At 41.7% G+C, this 19576-nt stretch overlaps 1 protein-coding gene across 2 annotated transcripts in view; it reads left to right on the top strand.

Moving 5' to 3' along the window:
• The first annotated feature begins 4513 nt into the window (after positions 1-4513).
• PHF21B (PHD finger protein 21B) overlaps positions 4514-19576 on the top strand; it is a 168186-nt gene continuing 153123 nt past the window's right edge. For both annotated transcript variants that reach the window (XM_064461217.1, XM_064461207.1), the window contains exons 1-3: positions 4514-5048; positions 5745-5777; positions 6063-6128. In XM_064461217.1, coding sequence (XP_064317287.1) covers positions 4995-5048; positions 5745-5777; positions 6063-6128 — 153 coding nt within the window. In that variant the 5' untranslated portion in view covers positions 4514-4994. The remainder of the gene's footprint in view (positions 5049-5744; positions 5778-6062; positions 6129-19576) is intronic.

The following is a 19576-nucleotide window of genomic DNA, read 5'->3' as shown; positions in this document are numbered from 1 at the left end:
GCTGAGTGGCTACTCCCTTCTTGTTCAGCTGCCCATGATTTTATCATCTTCAGACACTCTTCCTTGCCAGTTTGGGAAGAGGAATTTGAAGTGCACGGGATTTGCAATAAAGCCATTGATTGTCTTTACAAATCACTGTCCAATACTTTATTCCTCCACATCTTTGTAGCACTCTCTGGAGGACGGAGAGAGAGACTATTACACAAGGGTATGTGGGGACATGGAGTTTTCAAGTTAATTGTAATAGAAATATGGCATTACCAGAAGCAATTAGGTGCCTTGCTCTCCTTTGTAGCTTTGCAATTCTTCTCCTGAATCGGTAATAGTACCTGATAAGGGAGGAACATCATCACCTCTTGTGGGGATTTGAAGTGTGAGATTCGACTCCAAGGTGCTGGATTCCTGGCCACCCGTAATGAGGTGCAATCGAAGCAAGAACTTTTGGGTGTCTTGTGTTCTTGATACAATGATTGGTCCTGAGTCTCTGTATGCAGGAAATGTTGTTACAAAAAGTGTCATTTATTGGTCTTGTATTGATACCGTACTGTGTGTTTTTACGTACTCCTATAAGGTAGGTCATTCCATCAAATACATTTCTGCGATAACTTTTTGCAGAAAAAGTGTCTGATTCAGAAACACTTCTGCACATAAATAACCAAGGACTATCGAATTGATTCACACACATAAAACTTTTAATGAGTGGAAGTTTCTGTAAAATTGGCCTCTTTGTCCTTATTCATCCAAACGATGTCATACAGAAGCAAAGAAAACTTTTGGCAACAGAGGGGGGTTACACTTATATCTCACTGTAGAACACACAGACCTTTACTTCAGGACTACAAAGTACTTTTGTGTGTAAAGGTCCCCATCCAGGCTCTGAAAGTGATCTCCACTGTGAGGAGAAAGGAAGGGTACGGTTCCTTCTGGAGGACTTCTGAAGTTCCACAACTTCTAGGAGCAAAGATACTCTTTCCAGAGGTCAATGAAAAATGTGGTTTATCACATGACATATAACGTGACTTCTTTTGGTTAGCACTGCCCATGAATTTCCATGCTTAAGGAGAGCCCTCTGCAAGGCTGCCGGCCACTTTACTGGGTCTCCCGTTTCCTTTGCATTTTCCAGCTAAATTGTACGTGTCCCTTATGCAGCTGCATAGGTGGAAGGGAAGCTCACTGAGCTCTCATGCCCCTCCAGCGAGCAGGATGACTTTTGCCACCATAATCTTCATGTAAATGACATAAAGCTGTTAACATTTTTATAGGTGACTGCATAATGTTATTGCATAAATGTATTTGACAGATTAATGTATTTTACACAACTTCCCTAGAAAACAATACAAGCAGTATCAATAAATGAAAAGCAATGTACTTCATTGTGTTTTATAATTTATATTTACATTAAGAGCTGTGGCCCATCATAGCATTGTAGACACAAACCAATTTCTGAATGGTGGGCAGATTGAAACAAATTTCTAAACTTTTCCTGTTGGCGTCTCACTGCTGTGGGAAGGACAACACAATAATCCTCACCCCTTGCAAGTAACATCATAAAATTGTACACTTCATGAAACTGTACACTTCTTTACAAGAAGTTAGGCTAACAGTAATTTCTATTTTTATTCTGATGAAAAAGTGACTATTTTATAATGTTGAGAAAAAGCCTCTTTGCTCTTCCAAGGAAATATGCATTAAAACAAATCAACCAGCATAATGTAAATGAATTAACAACTAATACATAAAGAAATCATATTTGACTAGTTTAGTCAGTTTGAGCTGATGGCCTGATTCTGAACTGACAGAATTTTGCACTGATATAACCAGAGGTCACAAAGGTAACACTCCCTTATTTACAAAAGCCATCAGGCTTCCCTTTCTCAAAAGTTAGTTCAAATGCTTCGTTAGCTTGTTTAGAGCCACTTTAAATTTCTGAGTAACTGCTTAGAAGCCTAGCCTACTCCTGCGCCTTACTCAGGTGTCAGATCTTATCAGGCATTTGTGTACCTTGCAAAGCCCTCCTTTGTTGGGTCTAGCACTACAAAATACCGTTGTACAGAAGGTATGAGAAGTTACACCGATTCTGCATTGAAAGAGTTTCATATTCGTCAGTATCTGCAGGATTGACCTATTTGTCCTTAGGTATGTGAGAGGAGTTTAGGTTTTAAAAATCCCCCATACAGCAAAGCCATTTTATTGATTGAGAATTAAACACCTCCTCCGCTATTTCCAATCCAGACACCAAGTACATTATGGAAAATAAAATGACTTAGAAATTATCTTGAGAAAAAGAGTGAAACTAGCTTCTTGATTTTGCCTCTTTGAGCCTTGTGCAGACACTAAACAAACACCGTAAATGTAGCCCATTACTGTAACAAACACTACTAACTTGAATCAGGCTCTTCCAAAAAAAACCTGTTGAATTGTAAGGGTAACAGAAATTTTCAATTTTGTCTTCATTCCTAATTTTGTCAGACTGAGAATATCACACCATGAATCTTTATATGATTTGAATGTAAGAAGTTGTGTTATGTTTAGACAGGATGTATTTGAGAAGTTTAATGAAAATTGGATACAATGTCTTGGACTCCCAGCATGTTACACCTCAAAACAGCCTTAATTACAGTATAGCTGATGTAAGTTGGTTTTGGTATCTTTAATTAGTTTTGAGATGAATTTAATTAGTTATTAAAATTGGCATCCAAGCACATCTGGAGCACAGTGGTGGTTTAAATACTGACTAATCATTTAGGGTGAGTTTCAACTTGACGTTTTAGTGTGGCTTAAATAAAATATCAGCGCTCAATCATTGCAGGAATGGGAGTACGGATGCATTAAGGTTCTTGTCCCCAGCACTCTATCATCTAACTGCTTGTTAAAATGTGCCCTACATTTTGACTGTCGTCAATAAAATTATTCCGAGCATTATTTTTGGCTTCCAACCCCACTCCGGCCATGCATCAAAACGACAGTAAATCTAACTGCATGGCCCCTATTACTGCATCAAAAATACTGCAGCTACATGGCAAAACACTGACTTTGTATAAATTTGTGTGGCTGGTTTAAATGTATTTAGAAAATTGACAGCAGGCTTGATGCTGGATTAGGTAGTGTCCGTCCGTATGACCTGAAGCCGGGTCACATTATTTGTGGAACAAAAGTAACATAAACATAAAGGCGATGTGTTTCTGTCTGCACGTGATCTAGACCACATCGGTGATGCAGTGACCTGGTGGCACGTGTATCGGTTACTGACAACCAAGGAACTGTGGCTTGACTTTGTTGAACTGGAGTATCCACTTCTGTGCCGGTTTAAAGACTTGCTGCTGTTATTTAGCAGCTAAACTGAGGCCGTGGTTCCACGTTGCCGTCATTTGAAGGGGTCCCACGGGTCCCATCCCTGTCCCCTTTAGTTGTTGCAACTCGCCGTTGGGGCGCTTGTGCTCTGTTGGCTGCAGACCTGAAAGCACCTCACCCACCAGGAAACTTCAGCTCCCCTAAAAATACTTTGTCTGCTTTTTAACGTGGCTCAGGCTCGACATGCCATTTCGGGGTGCGAGCACCCCGGCAGCGGGCTCAGCACAAGCCAGGGGTGCAGCAGCTCCTTCTGGTGAGGAGCAGGCGGCCGCGGAGGGGGTGAGCGGGGATCGGCTCCACCGTGAGGCGCTGCCCCGGGGAGAGGAGCCCGCCCTGACGCCGGGCTGCCCGCGGCCCCAAGTTGTGCCTTGGAGCGGGTGAAACCCCCGCTCGCTGCCGAAGCCGCTGTCGGAGGCGGCTGTTGCACGCACCGGCAACGCGCCGGGCGTGGGACCGGAGCCCGGCCCGTTGGGGGAAGTTTTCTGGGGGGCGGGGAGGTGGCCCTGCGCGGGGCAGCCCCACGCGCGCAGCCGCCCGGCTCCCTCACAGCCGCCGCCGCCGGCTCGCCGGGAGGAGCCCGTCCCAGCAGCGGGCGGCGCCACCGGCCTGTGGCGGGACGGGGTGGGGGCGCGGCCTCGCCGGCTGCCCCAGCCGGCGGCTAGTCCCGTACCGGCGGGGACGGGGAGCGGGGAGCGTTAGGGTGGCAGTGCGCGAAGATGGCGGGGGGGGGGGGGGGGGAGGCGGAGAGAGCGCGAGCCGACCCCTCCCCCGCCCCGCCCCCGCCCCGCCTCTCTCCCCGCGGGCCCTCGCGCCGGGGAGCGCGCGCGCGCGCGCCGGTACTTTGTTCTCTCCCCTACCACCGCGGCGGCAGGGACGGAAGGGCGCATGCGCGCGCCGCAAGCCTTCACTCCCCCCGCTCCGCCCCCCCCTCCCCGCCCCCCCGCTCCATCCGGGCACCGCCGAATTAGCATCGCGGCCGAGGCACAACTTTTTCCCCAGGCAAAGTGAAATCAAGGCGCGCACTCCGAGGAAATATAGTCCCTCCCGTTTCCAGCCTTTGCCGTCCCCATTGGCGGGGGCGGCGGGGCGGCGGGAGGCGGTGGAACGGCGGCGGGGCGGAGCGGGGGCGGCGGGGGGGGGGGCCGCGGGGGGCGCGCGGGCGGGGGCGCGGGGGGAGGGGCCCCCCTACTTTGGCGGAAAGTGAGTGATGAGTCTGTGTCCCCAGCAAAGAGGCAAAGAACTTGCTTTGCAGACTGAGTAGTTGTTTCTTTCGATTGTTGTTGTCGCTTTTTTTTTTCTTATATTATTGTTACTGCCATTCCTTTTTCCTTTTTTTTTTTTTTAATTTTTTTTCCTGGCCTTTCTTTCTTTACTTCTTTTTTTAAATTTTTTTTAATTCCTTTTTTTTTTCCGTGGAGGGAGGGGTGGCTGCCTGGCTGGCTGGCGGGTCGGTTGCAAAAAGCGAGAGAGCAAAAAAAAAAAAAAAAAAAAGGCCAAAAAAAAAAAGAAAAGAAAGGGAGGAAAAAAAAAAGAAAAAAAAAGCAAGCCAAACAAAACCAAACCAAAAACCAAACCAAACAAACAAACAAAAAAACTTCATTCGGATCTGAAAGTGGCAGGAAAGTGCCTGGCAAGTTGCAGGGATGGAGCTACACAGCTTGCAAGAGGCGTTAAAAGTGGAAATCCAATGTCATCAGGTAAAAAAAAAAATAAAATACTAAGGAAATAAAGAATGCTCTTCTATCCCCGGTGCTGTTTAGAGGGAGAGGAGGATCGGAAGGGAGCCAGTGTTGCATGCTTAGCAAGTAGCCTTTGCTTCTTGTCGCAGGGTCTATCGATCAGGGGAGGGGGGGGGGAGCGGGGCCGGGGCCGGGGCGGCGGGGGGGGCCGGGGCCGCGGCGGGGACCCCCCCCGGCCCCCTCCGGCCCCCCGCGGCAATGGCGAGCACTTCGCCAAAGTAGTTTTGCGGCTTGTTTGGCTGAGTTTGGGGATTTTTTTTTTTTGGTTTTGTTGTTTTCTCTCGTTTGTTGTTTTTTTTTTTAATTATTATTTTTTTCCCCCCTGGCGTGTGTGCGCGTTGTGGAGATGCGGAGTTAACGCTGCGGTCGGTGCTCGCGTGAGTGTGTGTGTGCGTGAGTGTGAGTGCGTGTGTGCGAGTGAGTGAGAGTGAGTGTGTGTGTGTGTGTGTGTGTGTGTGTGTGTTGGAGAGATTAGGACGAGACTTGAATATTTATGAGCTTTGCTTGAAACTGACTCGCAGTGTTTACTTGCCTCTTTGTTCCTTACCCCCCTCCCTCCCCCGTCCACACACATACATACATTTAAAAAAATCCATTAAACTTGAAACAGTTTCTAATTCCTCCTTTTTTGGGGGTGATTTTTTTTTTTTTTAGAAACTAGTTGCACAGATGAAGCAAGATCCACAGGTAAATGCAGATCTTTTTTTTTTCCTCTTCTTCAGTATTTTATCCCTGCTGTAATAAGCGCAGTTGTGCTGGGACAGCAGGATGAGAAACTTTATCAGTAAGAGATCTCATTTTGTAGTCTGCACTGAGCTTTCTTGCTACGGAGGGTGTTTTGTGTGTGCATGCTTTCGTACGGCTTTGGTGGAACGGTTTTGCCTTTGAACAATTTCTAGATCGCAAGTTTATTCATTACAGGGGTTAGTTTACACTTTGCCTTTAATATGCATCTTATTGCCGTTTTTGCAGAACGGGGATCTTAAGAAACAAATCCATGAAAGGCAATCAAGAATAGCAGCTCTTAATGAGAAACAAGTAAGGAACAGATCGATTCAGTTGTGTTTGGTTTTTCTTCTTGTTTTTACAATGCACTTTCTAAACATCCGAAAAGTGTCTGCGTTAGCTGAAAAATACCGACAGCAGAGAATATAACATCCATTTTCCTAAGGGCAAAGTAAGAAAATGCATGTTTTCAAAATGAGGTCGGATTCTCAGATGTCTTGCTGGGGGAAAGAATGATTTTAGTACTAGTAGCAAAAAGATAAGCAGTAGTTAAAACGTAAAAAAAAAAAAAATGAGGCGTCCATTTTGAGTTGGTCGACATGTTTTAGGAATATGGAAAATTCTCCTGTCTTGGGCTACTTTGTGCACTTCCGTGTAATGTGCAGAGCAAGAGTTGGGAGGGAGGAGGCTGGAGCCCAGTTCGGAGCCATTTCTGGGTTTGATTACAAAACTGATTTTTATTGATCACTTTATTTTATTTCTTTTCTTCTTCTTTCTCTCTCTCTTTTTTTTTTTTTTTTTTTTCCCTCCCCACTTGCCTTTCTCTTCCCTTGGTCTGATCTGACGTGTTAGCTTTTGATTCGAGTTTACTTAGGCACTTTCACTTTTTTCCCCCTTCCAAAAATACGAATAAAAACAGATTAACCTATTTCAGCTGCCGGAGGGGGAAAAAAAAAGAAAGAAAAAAAAAAAAACACCCCAACCCCAACCCAACCGGAGAAGGGGAACAAAACAAACCAGAAATCTTCCTTCCTCCCTCCCCCTCCCTCTCCCCCTGCCCTCCCCAAACTTTCTCGTCTCTCTTTTTGTGCCGAGTGACCCCCGGGCCGCTGCTCCGCCCGTGACCCGCTCCCCCCGCCCCGCCCCACGGGAGGAAAGTTGCGGGGGGCGGCGGGCTGTCAGCACCGTGGACAGGGGCGGCCGCCGCCGGGCGCACACCCACTCGGGCCCGCGCCCACTCCCACTCCCCCAACTATCCGCGCCCCCCACCCCCGGGGCCCTCTCCCCACTTTTAGGACTTCCAGCGCTAGGAGGGCAGTTGACGAAGCCGGCTGTAGATCTGCGGGCTTGAGCCCCCCCCCCCCTCCAAGGGGTGAACTTTCCCTCTCCTCCACCCCGCTGGCCCTCATGCCCCCCTCTCCCCTCCCCTCCCCTCCCCTCCGTCCCCTCCCCGGGGGGCCGGCGCGGCTGTGCCGAGCTCCCCTCCCCGGCCCCGGGCTCCCGGCCCCGCCGGCGGCGGGAGCCAGCGCCGTTCCTCCGGAATGCAGCCGCCCTTTCAGCACCAGGGCCGGGGACAGCGCCCGCGGGGCGGCGGGATGCCGGGCCCGCCATCCCGCGGGGGACCGCGGGGAGAGGGGAAGGGGGCACGTGTGCGATTGCACCCCCTTTCCGACCCACCCCCCCCCCTTTCTGGTTTTTGTTTTGTTTTGATTTTGTTTTGCTGGAGTTGCGGTTAAAGTTGAAAAGTGATCCGTGCATATGTAATCTCTGCCCATAGGTGATGGTGATTTTTCTTGCCACCCTTTTCCTCCCAGTTTATTGTAATCAGAATTTGTCAGCACTCTCAATTTGGTAGTGGAAGCTTCCATTTTGTGAGGAAGGGGTGTTGGTTTCTTCTAACATGGAGAAAAGTCTGCAGAGTTTGAAGGTGGGGGATGGGGCCCCATTCATGCTGAACATTACCATTTTGATTGCTTTGATGCCATTTTTGGAGGGGGGAGGGGATAGAATACCCTACTCAGCAGAGCACAAAGATGTTTAATCACTGTATAGAATCAAATCAGATACTTTCTTTTTTAAAGCAAATCTGACACTACATGATAGCTAAGGGCTGTTAGTCCTTTTTTTTTGCAGTGTAAAACAGCAAGTTGTTGACTCTAATACCACTATACTGAGTAGCAGATTTTTTTTAAACAAGGTAACAGCCTGTACTGCAACAATGCATCTTTATGTGTTCTTTCTTCAATATGGAAATAGTTTTACTGTTCTAAGTGGGTATTTAGAACATACATTTGATCATTTTCCCCTGTATTGTAGCAACTATTTCAAGGCTGTTTAAATTTTTATGATGATAGTAAATGAGAAGCTATTTATTATGTGTCATGTTGGAATTTAGATAAGGCAGAGAGACACATTTGAAAATACAGTTTGAGTGTTCTGATTCAGCTGGGTGAAAAAGGTTTCCACTAAGCTTGTGCAACATATTTATGTATAATCCAAACTAACTAGTAAACAATCGTATATTTATGACTCGTCCTTCTCATAATCTTATAAATAAATCTATAAACTATGAAGTAATTAAACATGAAATACTGAAATTCTGTAACAGCAAATTTGGCCTAGCAGGAAACCTACTATTTTTAGGCAAAAAGCTAGATTTAGATTTCTTTTACTGATTTCCACATCCTGTGCAACAAGAGCCTATAAATAAGAGACTAGCTGGTGGCGTGGCATCCTGTCGCTCCAGACTGCCACCTCTGGAGGTCTAAACTAAAATCTTTCTTGGGTCACAAGTGAAATGAGTTTGGAGGTCTTAGCCTTTGACCAAGTCACAAAAGCATCGCGTAACTTTACAGACTTGCTATAATCAGTAGTTGCTGCCTGGCTAATGGCTTATAAACGAACTATTGGTCCTTGAGGGCACAAAGAAGGTGCACTGAAGGCTGCTGAGACAATAGATTGGATAATGTTGGAGTCCTTTAGTGGTTTCAAGCTCTCGCTCTTGTGGCTCTACCAAAACGCTGATGTAAACTTAAGTAGGCAGGTTATTTTTACATACGTATTTACATTCCTTCCCTCCTTGCCCCCCTGAAGATTTGTTTAGGCACAACTAATTCATAATTCAATAATGTATACCTTTGATTGTGCATGCACTGAATACAAAAGATGCTAAAATTGCATTTCAATTAAATGGCACATGTGGATGATGAAACAGATAGTAAAATGAATGGATGATCACATCATCCACATCTGTTAGAAAAATAGCAGGAGTGAGTGTTATCTTTCAGCACCCCTATTCATCAGTTTTCCATTGTAGCCATCGGCATTTTTGGCAATATTACCTCTTCTTGAAAGTTACAAGGAAAAAATGGAAAGAACTGAATGACAAACTCAACTTTTGGTGCATGAGGTAAATGTATAAAGTAGACTTTTATGCACAGTTGGATTTTTAAGTTGCAACCCAATTAAAGATACCTGGTCAGTCATCGATGTTTCCTTTGGTGGTGGTTTGGAAAAACATGGAATTAAATATAATTTTAATATTTTCCCAGTGTTTTCAAACAAGTACCGTGGAACCATCATTTTCATTATTGAAATGGTGCAGCTTCAATCAATACTTCATTTGGCATCCTACGCAGACAGACAAAAGTTGGACTTTTGTTAGAAGTCTATCTTTCATATACTATAGTTTTGATGAATTGAAATAGCATCTGAGAGTGGGTTACCTCTTCTTTAACAAGATATGGTGTGTGAAGACTCCATTAGTTGGTCCAGTGGTTTTACACCTTCAATCTACAGCACACGCAGAGCAGCGGTAACATTTTTATCTAAATTGTCAAGCAACAAGCATTTATATGTAAATAAAAGAGCTATCGTAAGAGCCAGCATTGGCCTTAAAAGCACACCGGAGGTGCTCTGCTGCATGTGTTTCTTGTTTTCTTTATGTCCTTAAAGAGTCATTAAGGGTCTTTTAATTTCAGAAAGTTGTCTCTTATTAATTAATAGATCAAGATAAACAAATAAACAGACCTTTAACCTCCAGTCAGAAGTTACTTGTTACTGCCATAAGTATGAGGTGGTAAGCCAGGTCTTAAAAATTAACAATGAGCATGTGTGGGCTACTATATTTTCAACTGCAATGAACTCTGAATTCAGACAGCCTGTCCTGGAGTGCAGTAATAAAAATATGTCTTCCTGAAAGACATTATGTATATGCCATTCACTTGTGCACTGCCTCATTTCTTTACCGTAATTTACTATCTATGCAGAAAATCAACATTAGTTTCAGGCAGACTCTCCCAGCCTGTGTTATTGCTGGTTTGTATTTTTGGGTGATATATCAAAAATTAAATTGCTGACTGTATTTTGCCGGTGGTGATCACGAGCAAGGCCTGTTTGTGGAAAGCGTTAGACTTCTTAAATTTACGTACAATTCTTACGCAAGTTGTTGGAAACAATTTGGCTCAAGAAGTCTGGTTTTACTGATGTTGTATCTTTGTTTTGGGGGAAAGGAGGAAGTGGTTTTTTTGGTTTGTTGAAGTCCATGCTGTGCTGTGTCTGGAAATGGCAGCATTGTTTACACATGTTAAAGGGGAAATTATTGACATTTGCCAAAGCTCAGTATTTCATACGGTTGGGTACTTTCAAAATTGTTGAAGTAAAATAAGGGTTATTATCTTCTGTGAAAACTGAGGTAAAAGCCTTAAAGGCATTTCCAAATCATGTTGAACCTAATGTCAAACTCTGTCCCAAGGTACACACAACACTCCTGTTTGCTGTGGCAAGAATTGCGTCTGTGTGTGTTCAGCCCAGCAGAATTTGGTTCGAAGGACCTTACTGAACACTTGCTGAAGTTGAGGGAAACGGAGTGATGAGCTCCTGGTTTGAAGTATTACATTTTTCATTCACTGCATTGAGTCTTTAAACACAAAGACAACAGATATTAAATATGGACTTGACTTTGCACTTCTTCCACACGTTGAGGTCCCTCTGACTTTGCTGGGAAACCTGAACAACTGCAGTATCAAATGAACTTACTGGATCAAAGCAAAGATTAGTTCTGGATTGTAATTCAGAAAGCTTCAGTTCTTTTTATTTTTTTTTTTTTTTTTTTTTGCTAGAATCAGCTAGTAATTTATTGGTTGCTTTGCCGTCTGTAGAAAAAGTGACAAAACTAGGGAAGAATTTACTTTCGGCTCCTTGGAGGAGAAACTTGGGAATATAGTTTGCATAATGGCAATCCTAGCATTCTGTTTGTGCTCTCAGTAACACCATATTGAGATTCCCTGTTCGTATTGGGGAAAAAGGGTAATAAAAAACATTTTCGTAGAGGTGATACACAGTGGAAATATGTATACTTGTGGCTTTCTGCCTTCCATTAGGTTGCCCTTATAAGATTCATGGAAATTGCACATCTGTAATGAAAACGTGTACTGGAGGGGGTTAGAACCACCTTTTGTTTGGTAGCTGCTTGACTGGCATGTGAAATGCTATTTCATTCCAGCATTTTTCTTTGACTCTACACTTCTCTGTACTTGTACAGTATATCACTTGGCAGGGCTAAGAGTTGAAAAGTGAACGTTACATTCATTCTAACCATTTTAAAGAGTTCACTTTGATATTTTAGCCACTTAAAACACCTGCTGTCAGAACAGTACAATTGATTTCAATTAACTTTGAATTTCTTCAATAAGATGACTCTTATAATAACTCCAGTAATCCCATGATGCCTCATTAGAGGAGCTGGCTATGATGATTATCCCTGTGATTTAGCAATTTTTCCTTACAATGCCTTTGTCTATTCAGAAAAAGGAATTATGCCAACAATACCTTTTTATTTCACTTCTGGTTTTACACTAACAGTACTTGCTACCTGTTACACATTGTAAAATACCTAATTTCTGCTTGCAACAAACAGGTATTTGTACAGCTGTACACGGTACTTTGGTAGGAAGACCCTTTCAAAGAAACTTTAGTTCTGTGTAGGAACTCTACATCTCAGAGTTAGAATTTCTTTCAGTTTTTTGGTAGACGCTTGGGCAGTTGAAAGCAGCGCTTCTGCAGGAGTCTTTGTCTAGAGCTCTGGTTTAATGGAACAAATTCTCCACTGGTTCATGCCACATGCACAGCTCATCCAGAACCATATATAATGTCAGATGTTTATACCAGTTCACCTTGTTTCAGGATCTGGCCCACTGACTCATTGTGCTTGTGGAAGAAAAGGAGAATGTCTCTAAATGTCTCCTTTCCATAGCGTGATGCTGGAGAAGGGGCTTTAAATGGTGATTTAAAATCACATTTCCAATGGGATACTGCATCACTCTAAACCCTTCTGGTATGTTCAAGTAGAGAAAATCCCTTTTCATCTCATTCCAGATTTGATTTTCAAGTTGAAAGCATGAAGGCGTATAAAGGCACGTTAGTACAGAGTTACTTTTAACTTTTCCCTCTATGCCTTTCTCGTTGTGATCAAAGATAAAATATGCAGTATTTTTGTACTTGATTATAAAATGATACTTCCCTCTCCCCTCCGCCCCCAAAACAAAATCTGAAGCATCAACACAATTTCTAATCAATAGAGTTAAAGGGTAGAAGTTTGCAAATCAATAAGACAAGGCCGTGGTAAATGGTGTATGTGTGGCCACGATGTCAAAGAGGGCGATTTGTACACACAGAGTAGTTGGAGGTAAGGGAAGTATAAAAATGGGCTGCAAGTTTAAGATAAGAACAAAGAAGAACAAAAAAAGAATTGGACTAATTGAAATGCAAATTTATCTTTCTGCCATTAAAGTAGACAGTTATTTCAACCTAACAGACTCATATTTGGTCTATCCAATCCTCATTGCTGAATCACCTTAAACACACTTCCCTCATATGCACATATATAAATGTGTGTGTGTGTATATATATATATATAAAATTTTTTTTAACTTAAGGTGGTACTACTTTTTTATTTGGAAATGTTCTTCTTGAGCCAAAATGTACTTCCTTAAACATGCTTTCTCCCCCTCTCTCTCTCTTTTTTGAATCAGCTACTTATTGTTATGTAGTAGCAATTTCCAGAGTGTCATATGAAATTGCTGATGCGGCTTAGTTCTAGCTACAACCTGCGACTGCCAATAGTAAGCATCTATTGAAATCTAATATGTACCACAGGGCTTTTTTGCACATGTACGGGCAGACCCTTCTGGGTAATATACAGAGACAGTGGAAAAATAGGAGGATGTATTTTCTTTTTTTAACCCATGGAGGAGTTAAATGTATGCCTGAGTTTAGACTACAAAATGACCCTTTTGACTCAATGAAAGTAAACCAGCCAACTGGCCCTAAATGTGCCTGCAGTAAAATCGAAACAATAAGCATCTGGGAACTCTGTAGGTATGATGGGTGGTGTTAATTTGAGTTTTTGAGAGGCAATCTTATTTTCAGAGGTGGAATTTAGTCCTAAGAGCCTGGGTGTTGAGGCTGTGGCAAGAACAGTGTGTTCACCTGAAAGTTTGCCTGATTGCTTGCATTTAATCAAGCGAAGCATACAATTGGTCTTGAAACAGAAGTTAAATCTATATAGTGTATATGTAGTTTTCCTTTCCATATTGATTTAACTTGATCGTGTTGGTACTTTGTGATGTAGCTTACCTCTTATCCGGAGAGAAGGAATGGAATAGCCTTTCTGCGCAAAGTCAGCTATTGATGACAAATCTTGCGAGGTTACAGAAAGTGAAAATGTGTATTACATTTTGATTAACATGAGTCAAGTGAGAATCATTGATACTTTTGACATGCAGCAGAGATTAACCTGCATTTTCTGTAATTTTCCGTTTTTCTAAAGCGCTTTGAATCAGCTAAGATTGCCTAAAGATTTATTGGTGAACCGAAGCTTTTCTAAGAATGAGAAAGACGAGAGAAGCTTCCATTCTCAGAAATGTACAGACTCTACTGTCTCTGTGTATAAATGTGCTTGTGTGTGTGGTTGGGTGTGAGCATAAGGTCTTTCTCTTTGATATCATTCAGGCAGAAAGCCAATATGCGCATGTAAATGAGCCTGAAAATGTAATTAAAAATATATACATACTGGGGACTGTGATACAGAATTTAATATGAGATGCAGGTTACAAAGTGACAAGTAACATTTTCTATATAATCACTGATACTAACTCTCATCTGTGATTTATGCATCTCATGTGTTATTAAGTGCTGAACAGATAAATGCTGGAATTATTTCTTAAGATATAATTTCACCACAATGAGTGAATGCGAAGTATATTTTTCCCATTCTTTTCCCCTCAACCAAAACAAAAGCCAAAACTCATCTACCATGAAAATGTTACTACGGAGACGAAAAGTATTTTATATAAGGTCAGGTGAAGACCTCTTTGATAATGTCTTTCCTGGCAATAAAATATGACAAAATAGACTTATGTGTGTCAATAATATATTAAGATCAAGGAAATTCTGCAAATCATTAGCACACATCTAGGAACCCATATACAGATGGAGAAAGATAAAGATTGCCAGGTGAAAGACATAAACAATCTTGGCCTTTATTTCAGTGTAGATAACAAAGGCTCGCACATAAAAGCTTACGCGAGAGGCATCTCAGAAACTCCAAACTTTAGGCAAGAAGCCAGTTTTCTTTGTCTGAAAGTATTTTCTAAAAGTTAGGTTAGAGTGCTGGGTGCAGAAGCTGACATTTCTGCTCTCCAGCTTGGGGAGAAGCTACTTGGAGAAGCTTTAGTTTGCATTTAAAAATACAAGTGGAATCCAGATGTATTTCTGTCAACAGCTCCGTAGCCCATAAATATATACAACCTAAGCCAGTGCCTTATTTACGTTATTTTATTAACATTCATTGCTGAGTGGGCTTGAATGGAGCACAATCTCTCATATAGAGGATCTAATTATAAACACAAGGGACAGAACCAAATAAGCAGTCTTTAAAGGGAAAAGAGTCTGGCAGCTTTGTTTAAAGTGTCCTTTAATGAACTTCTTTAGCAGCTTGTATCTTAGCAACACATTTTATTACATACCAGTGCGGGAGAAGCAGTTTGCAGATGGAGTTGCACACAGTAATTTATTTCCCCCCCCTTTTTTTTCCTTTTTTTTTTTTCTTTTTTTTTTTTTCTTCCTACTTCTCTGTGGTGACTCAACTGGAATGTGCAGAGTAGCTTTTCTAACACTGATAGCTCACTCTAAATCCCTGATTGGTTCATTTGTATCTGTTCTGTTTTGTTAGTTGATGAAAAAGGCATTTAGTATGGTAAATGCATAGTGATTTTGCTTGCTCTTAGAAATTCAGATATGACTGTTTTGAATAGACATGGATTTAAATTAAAAACAACCCAAGCTTCTTTCAATGCACTTTCCCCTTGTATGTGTTCCACTCAGCGCTGGTCCTCGTTGCACACACAGTCGAGTCTCCAGATTTGTAGGTTATTTACTCTCCACTGTTACATGGGGTTGTTTTAATCTATCGTCTTTCGCTCCTCTAAAACTAATTGGAACGTAGCAGTGACAGGAACATTTGCAATCTTTCTTCTTTCTTCTTTGACAAAACCTGGCACTTAAACTGCAAATATATAAAAAAATAACTGTTGTTTTAAAACCAGCTGAAACACTGTACTACTGTCACTCCTTCAAATGACCTGTAGTGCTTATCTTTGTTGAAAGAAATACTTTTTATTCTCTCCATTACTAATTGCAGACCAAGTTCTGCCTGTATGTTCTGAGTGAAAAAGTCTGTGAGTAGCTTTTTTCAACAGGGTCTGTTGAGGAATGTGATACTTCTGAAATGTGTATGAGCAATAGAACCTAGACTTCATTATTATCTTTCTCATAAATTAAAGGGGGAAATGCCTTTTATGAGCAAACTAAACACCATTCAGCTCAATTTACATTTTCTGCTGGCTAGGCAGGTGTAAATCCAGAAATATATTTCCCTGGAGTTCGCTGGAGTTACCCAGAGTTTGCACTGGTGTGATAAAAATCAGAATCTGGCCAGAAGGAGAAAAGCAGGTGAGAAGAGTAGAGGGTAGATGAAGGCAGTCCAGAATATTAGGAGAACCCACGGAAGATGGAGCTCGTTGGCTTAAAGATACCTCTCTTGGGGATGGTTACATTAAACTTCTGTTAAGAGCTAATATGTTAGGGGCTTATATGAAAAAGACAAAAATTATCCATTTCATAAAGTCCATTGATATTTGCAAGTAGGCAGAAGACGGTTTTCGGAAGAGATTGAATTGTTTCTTTGCTTAACATTAGCTAAATGTAAATATATTTCCATTAACTGGAAAACTGTTACATTTCTTGAGTCCTTAGCTCAAAACAGAAGTTTCTTTCTACGCCGAAATATTGATGGATGGGTGGATGGGTTTGACTCCAGTTTTCTGTTTTCACTATGTCAGGTGTCACTCTGCCTGTTGTCCCCTTTGGATCTGCAATATCTCAGCCTTAGTAAGAGCATAAAATAAGTCCTTTGAACTTTAAAACCAGAAAGCGTACCCCAAGCAGAGGAGTAAAAGGCAGAGTCCCACCTATCTTTAAAACACTGTGATATTAGACCCAAAACAGAAGGATGTCCTCTGAAGCCAAAAGCGATTAAGTTGCCATGTGATTAACTTACTTTTTTCTTTTGCAATTCAGTCCACTGTTTATTAACTTAAATTGGATTGAAAAAACTCCAAGCTGGGGGAATGCATCAGAATCTTGCACAATCACCAGGATTAATGATGACAGGCTGAACTGTCGAACACGCTAAATCATGAAATTCGCAATATTGCTAGACAAAGGGGTTATATGTTTTTTCTGCAGCTGTATTGGCCATAACAGAAGGGACCGGCAGTTTCTGGTACAATTCATGTCCTGTCATGAGAAATAGTATTTATGCCATGCACAGCATTTGAAGACCACGTCTCAGGATCATTGTTTTTTAATATGGTAGTGCTGGGAATATTTAAATGAGGTGTAAAAGAAAGAGTCTTAACATATTTAGAAATTTCATCAACAAATGTTGTGGTAACAGAGAACAAAATTAAGAACTTAATTATTTTCCAAAACATTTAGGAAGCAATTAGGAACCTGTTTATCAGATTGGCCAAAACAAATCAACCAGCTCCAGTTGTTCCTTTTTCCTTCAATAAAGGAAGAAAATATTGGTTTTTTCCAGAAGCACAAACATTCCCAGACACTTCTTTAACCCTCTGAGCGCTAGCACTGCACCTCATTACAGAAGTACTTTTACTAAGGGAAACTTAAAGGAACTTCCATCCCCAGATGAAGCAAAGACTCATTTATAAACAATGAGAGCAGGAACAATAGAAAGCTGAGTGCATTCTGCATGAATAATATAACTGAGGGTTGTGAAAAGCCTATGATTTTCGTATGCCAAACTCAGTGTGGGAGTGCAGCATTCAGCTGATTTTTCGACATTGGAGATTCATCCCTTCTTCCCCCCCCCACGTGTATGTGCAAACATACACATACAGAGCACTAGCACTGATGATTAAAGAGGGAAGTCATCAGCAGCTCCTATGCAGTGTTGTTGAGACTCGGGTGTAAATTCATAAAACTGATGGAACTTAGGTTGAAATCTAGGCCAACACTTAGCTTTAATATATGCCTTAGGTAGGTGGAGGAAAGGCCAAAGACCTGTTTTAAGAATAGAGTTTGAGCATCAGTCTGTATTCTTGGCTGTGAGTCAGATTTTGTTTGCATTTGTGAGTTTTTAAGTCAGAGAGCTTACGAGGCCTTCAGTATGAACTCATATTTCTGGCACCTTTAGATATGTAATTTTTATTTATGAAGCTAAATCTGGATTTAAGCTCTGGATTTCAGGCCTCGTGGTTGAAAAATTTTGGCTGTAGCTGGTTATTTTCTCTTTTTTCCTCTTGCATTTTCTTAATTAAAATAATACTCCTAAAGGTGCTGAAGTGTAAGATCTTTGGATTTGGGTCTGTCTTTGTCCTGTGTGCATTCAGTGTTTGCCCCCCGCCCCGACCATAAGGTAATGCAAAAAGTGAGCAATAAATTGAAGGCAATAGTAGCTAAAGTTTAGCCATACATAGGGGCAGAATAAACTTTCCCCAAAACTCATCTTTGAGTGTCTTTGCCAAATATGTTACAAATATAGAGCAAGCAAGCTTGAATTTTCCTGGCTTAGGCTGACAGAGGTGGTCCATTCCATTCACTGTTATGGTTTTGCTATCCTATAAAGATGAAGAATAGAGAAAATAATATTTACAGTTATTTTCTTAAAGTTGAGTTGTTGGGGGTTTTTTGCAGTTCAGTCCTTAGTTGCTCTTTGAAATTGCCACCTATTAAACTGAGTGCTGTCAAATAGTGATGATGGATTTTGTAAGATGATCCAATGTCCTGAAAGCTGGACTGAAATCCACTAATGTATTTCCTGAAGAACTTTCTACTGTGTGGCACCTTTTAGTTCTATCACCGTTAGCTGGACAGAGTGGTGAGCAAAAGCTTTGTCCATAATTACAATTCCTGATAGTCTTCCATTTTGCTACACCATTTGGGAAGAAAAAAAAAAAAGGCATGACATCAGTCAGATTAAGGTTAAGGTTTTGTAGTTTTGTTGGGTTCAGTTGAGCTGTGACTGTTGATACTTCCCAGGCATCTGGGCCGGGTGGAGATAGCTTCCCCCACCATCCCCAAACTACTCTTTATTTAAAAAAAGGTCCTAAATTGGCCAACAACTGATAACAATGTTTGACCAGATCCCTAAGATTCTTACTCTTTCGTTAAGCTAGTTTCAACTGAAGCCACTGTTAGTTTGCCAATAGCCTTTCTCTTAACCTTCAGGTTTTGGTGTCACTTGGAGTTATTTCTTTAAAAAATAGATTTAAGAATGTTCTTCCAGAACAAAGTCTGATTAATAACTAGCTGAAAATTGCTACATATTTACTTAACGATTCACTATTGCTTGAAAAAGATCTTTTGATCATCAGATACATATGTATTAATCAACCTATTAATGCAACTAATTAATGCAACCTATCATGTAAATACATGAAGTTTTTCAAATGCATAGTTCTCACCAGATTGGACACATACATGACCTGAGGTTTATTAAAATGCAGATTCTTGACACTCGGAGCTCTTATAGTCTGTTGGGTTGTGATCTACTGACGGAATTTTACCTTCCCAGCTTAAGGATTTATTAGGTAGGAACAATTCCTCCAAAGTCATTACACTGTTTTCCAACGTAGAAAGGCTTGAAATTAGCATTAATGAAGTACTGGACTTCCATGGGAATTTGGTTTGATACGCTGAATGTGCAATGAATCAGTCTTAAACAAAAATTATTTGGTTGCTTTACAAGCCTATCCAACATTATTCTGAGAGAACTGTCTGCTGTCTAGACTAAGAGCATCCAGAATGGTTTTTTAGTGGAAATGGCTTAGAAGGAAAAGTAGACACAGAGATTTATGTTTCAAGGCCCAGATTTTGCCAAACTCAAGGACTTTGGCATAAGCACCCTTCATATTTTAAGGAGAAAAAATACCCTCCACCTGGCAGAAGAGTTTTCCAGACTGCATGGACATCAAACACCCAAAGAGCATGAGAAACAGGAGTAAGAGATGATATCTAGAACAATGGGAGTAAAGTTTAAGCCTGTGGGTTCTTTGTCAACAGAACAGGGAGGCGCCAGTATTGGGATGGGGAATAAAGAGGGATAGGTAAAAGTTTGAGATGGCAAGATCTTTCCCAGTTCCTGGCAAAGGGGAGGTTGAGGAGTTTCTGCAGAGGAA

Source organism: Phalacrocorax carbo, chromosome 1 (genome assembly GCF_963921805.1).
Source record: "Phalacrocorax carbo chromosome 1, bPhaCar2.1, whole genome shotgun sequence".
NCBI classification, from domain to species: Eukaryota; Metazoa; Chordata; class Aves; order Suliformes; family Phalacrocoracidae; genus Phalacrocorax; species Phalacrocorax carbo.
Note: the sequence above shows the minus strand (reverse complement) of the source record. Positions and strands in the feature narration are given on the sequence as shown.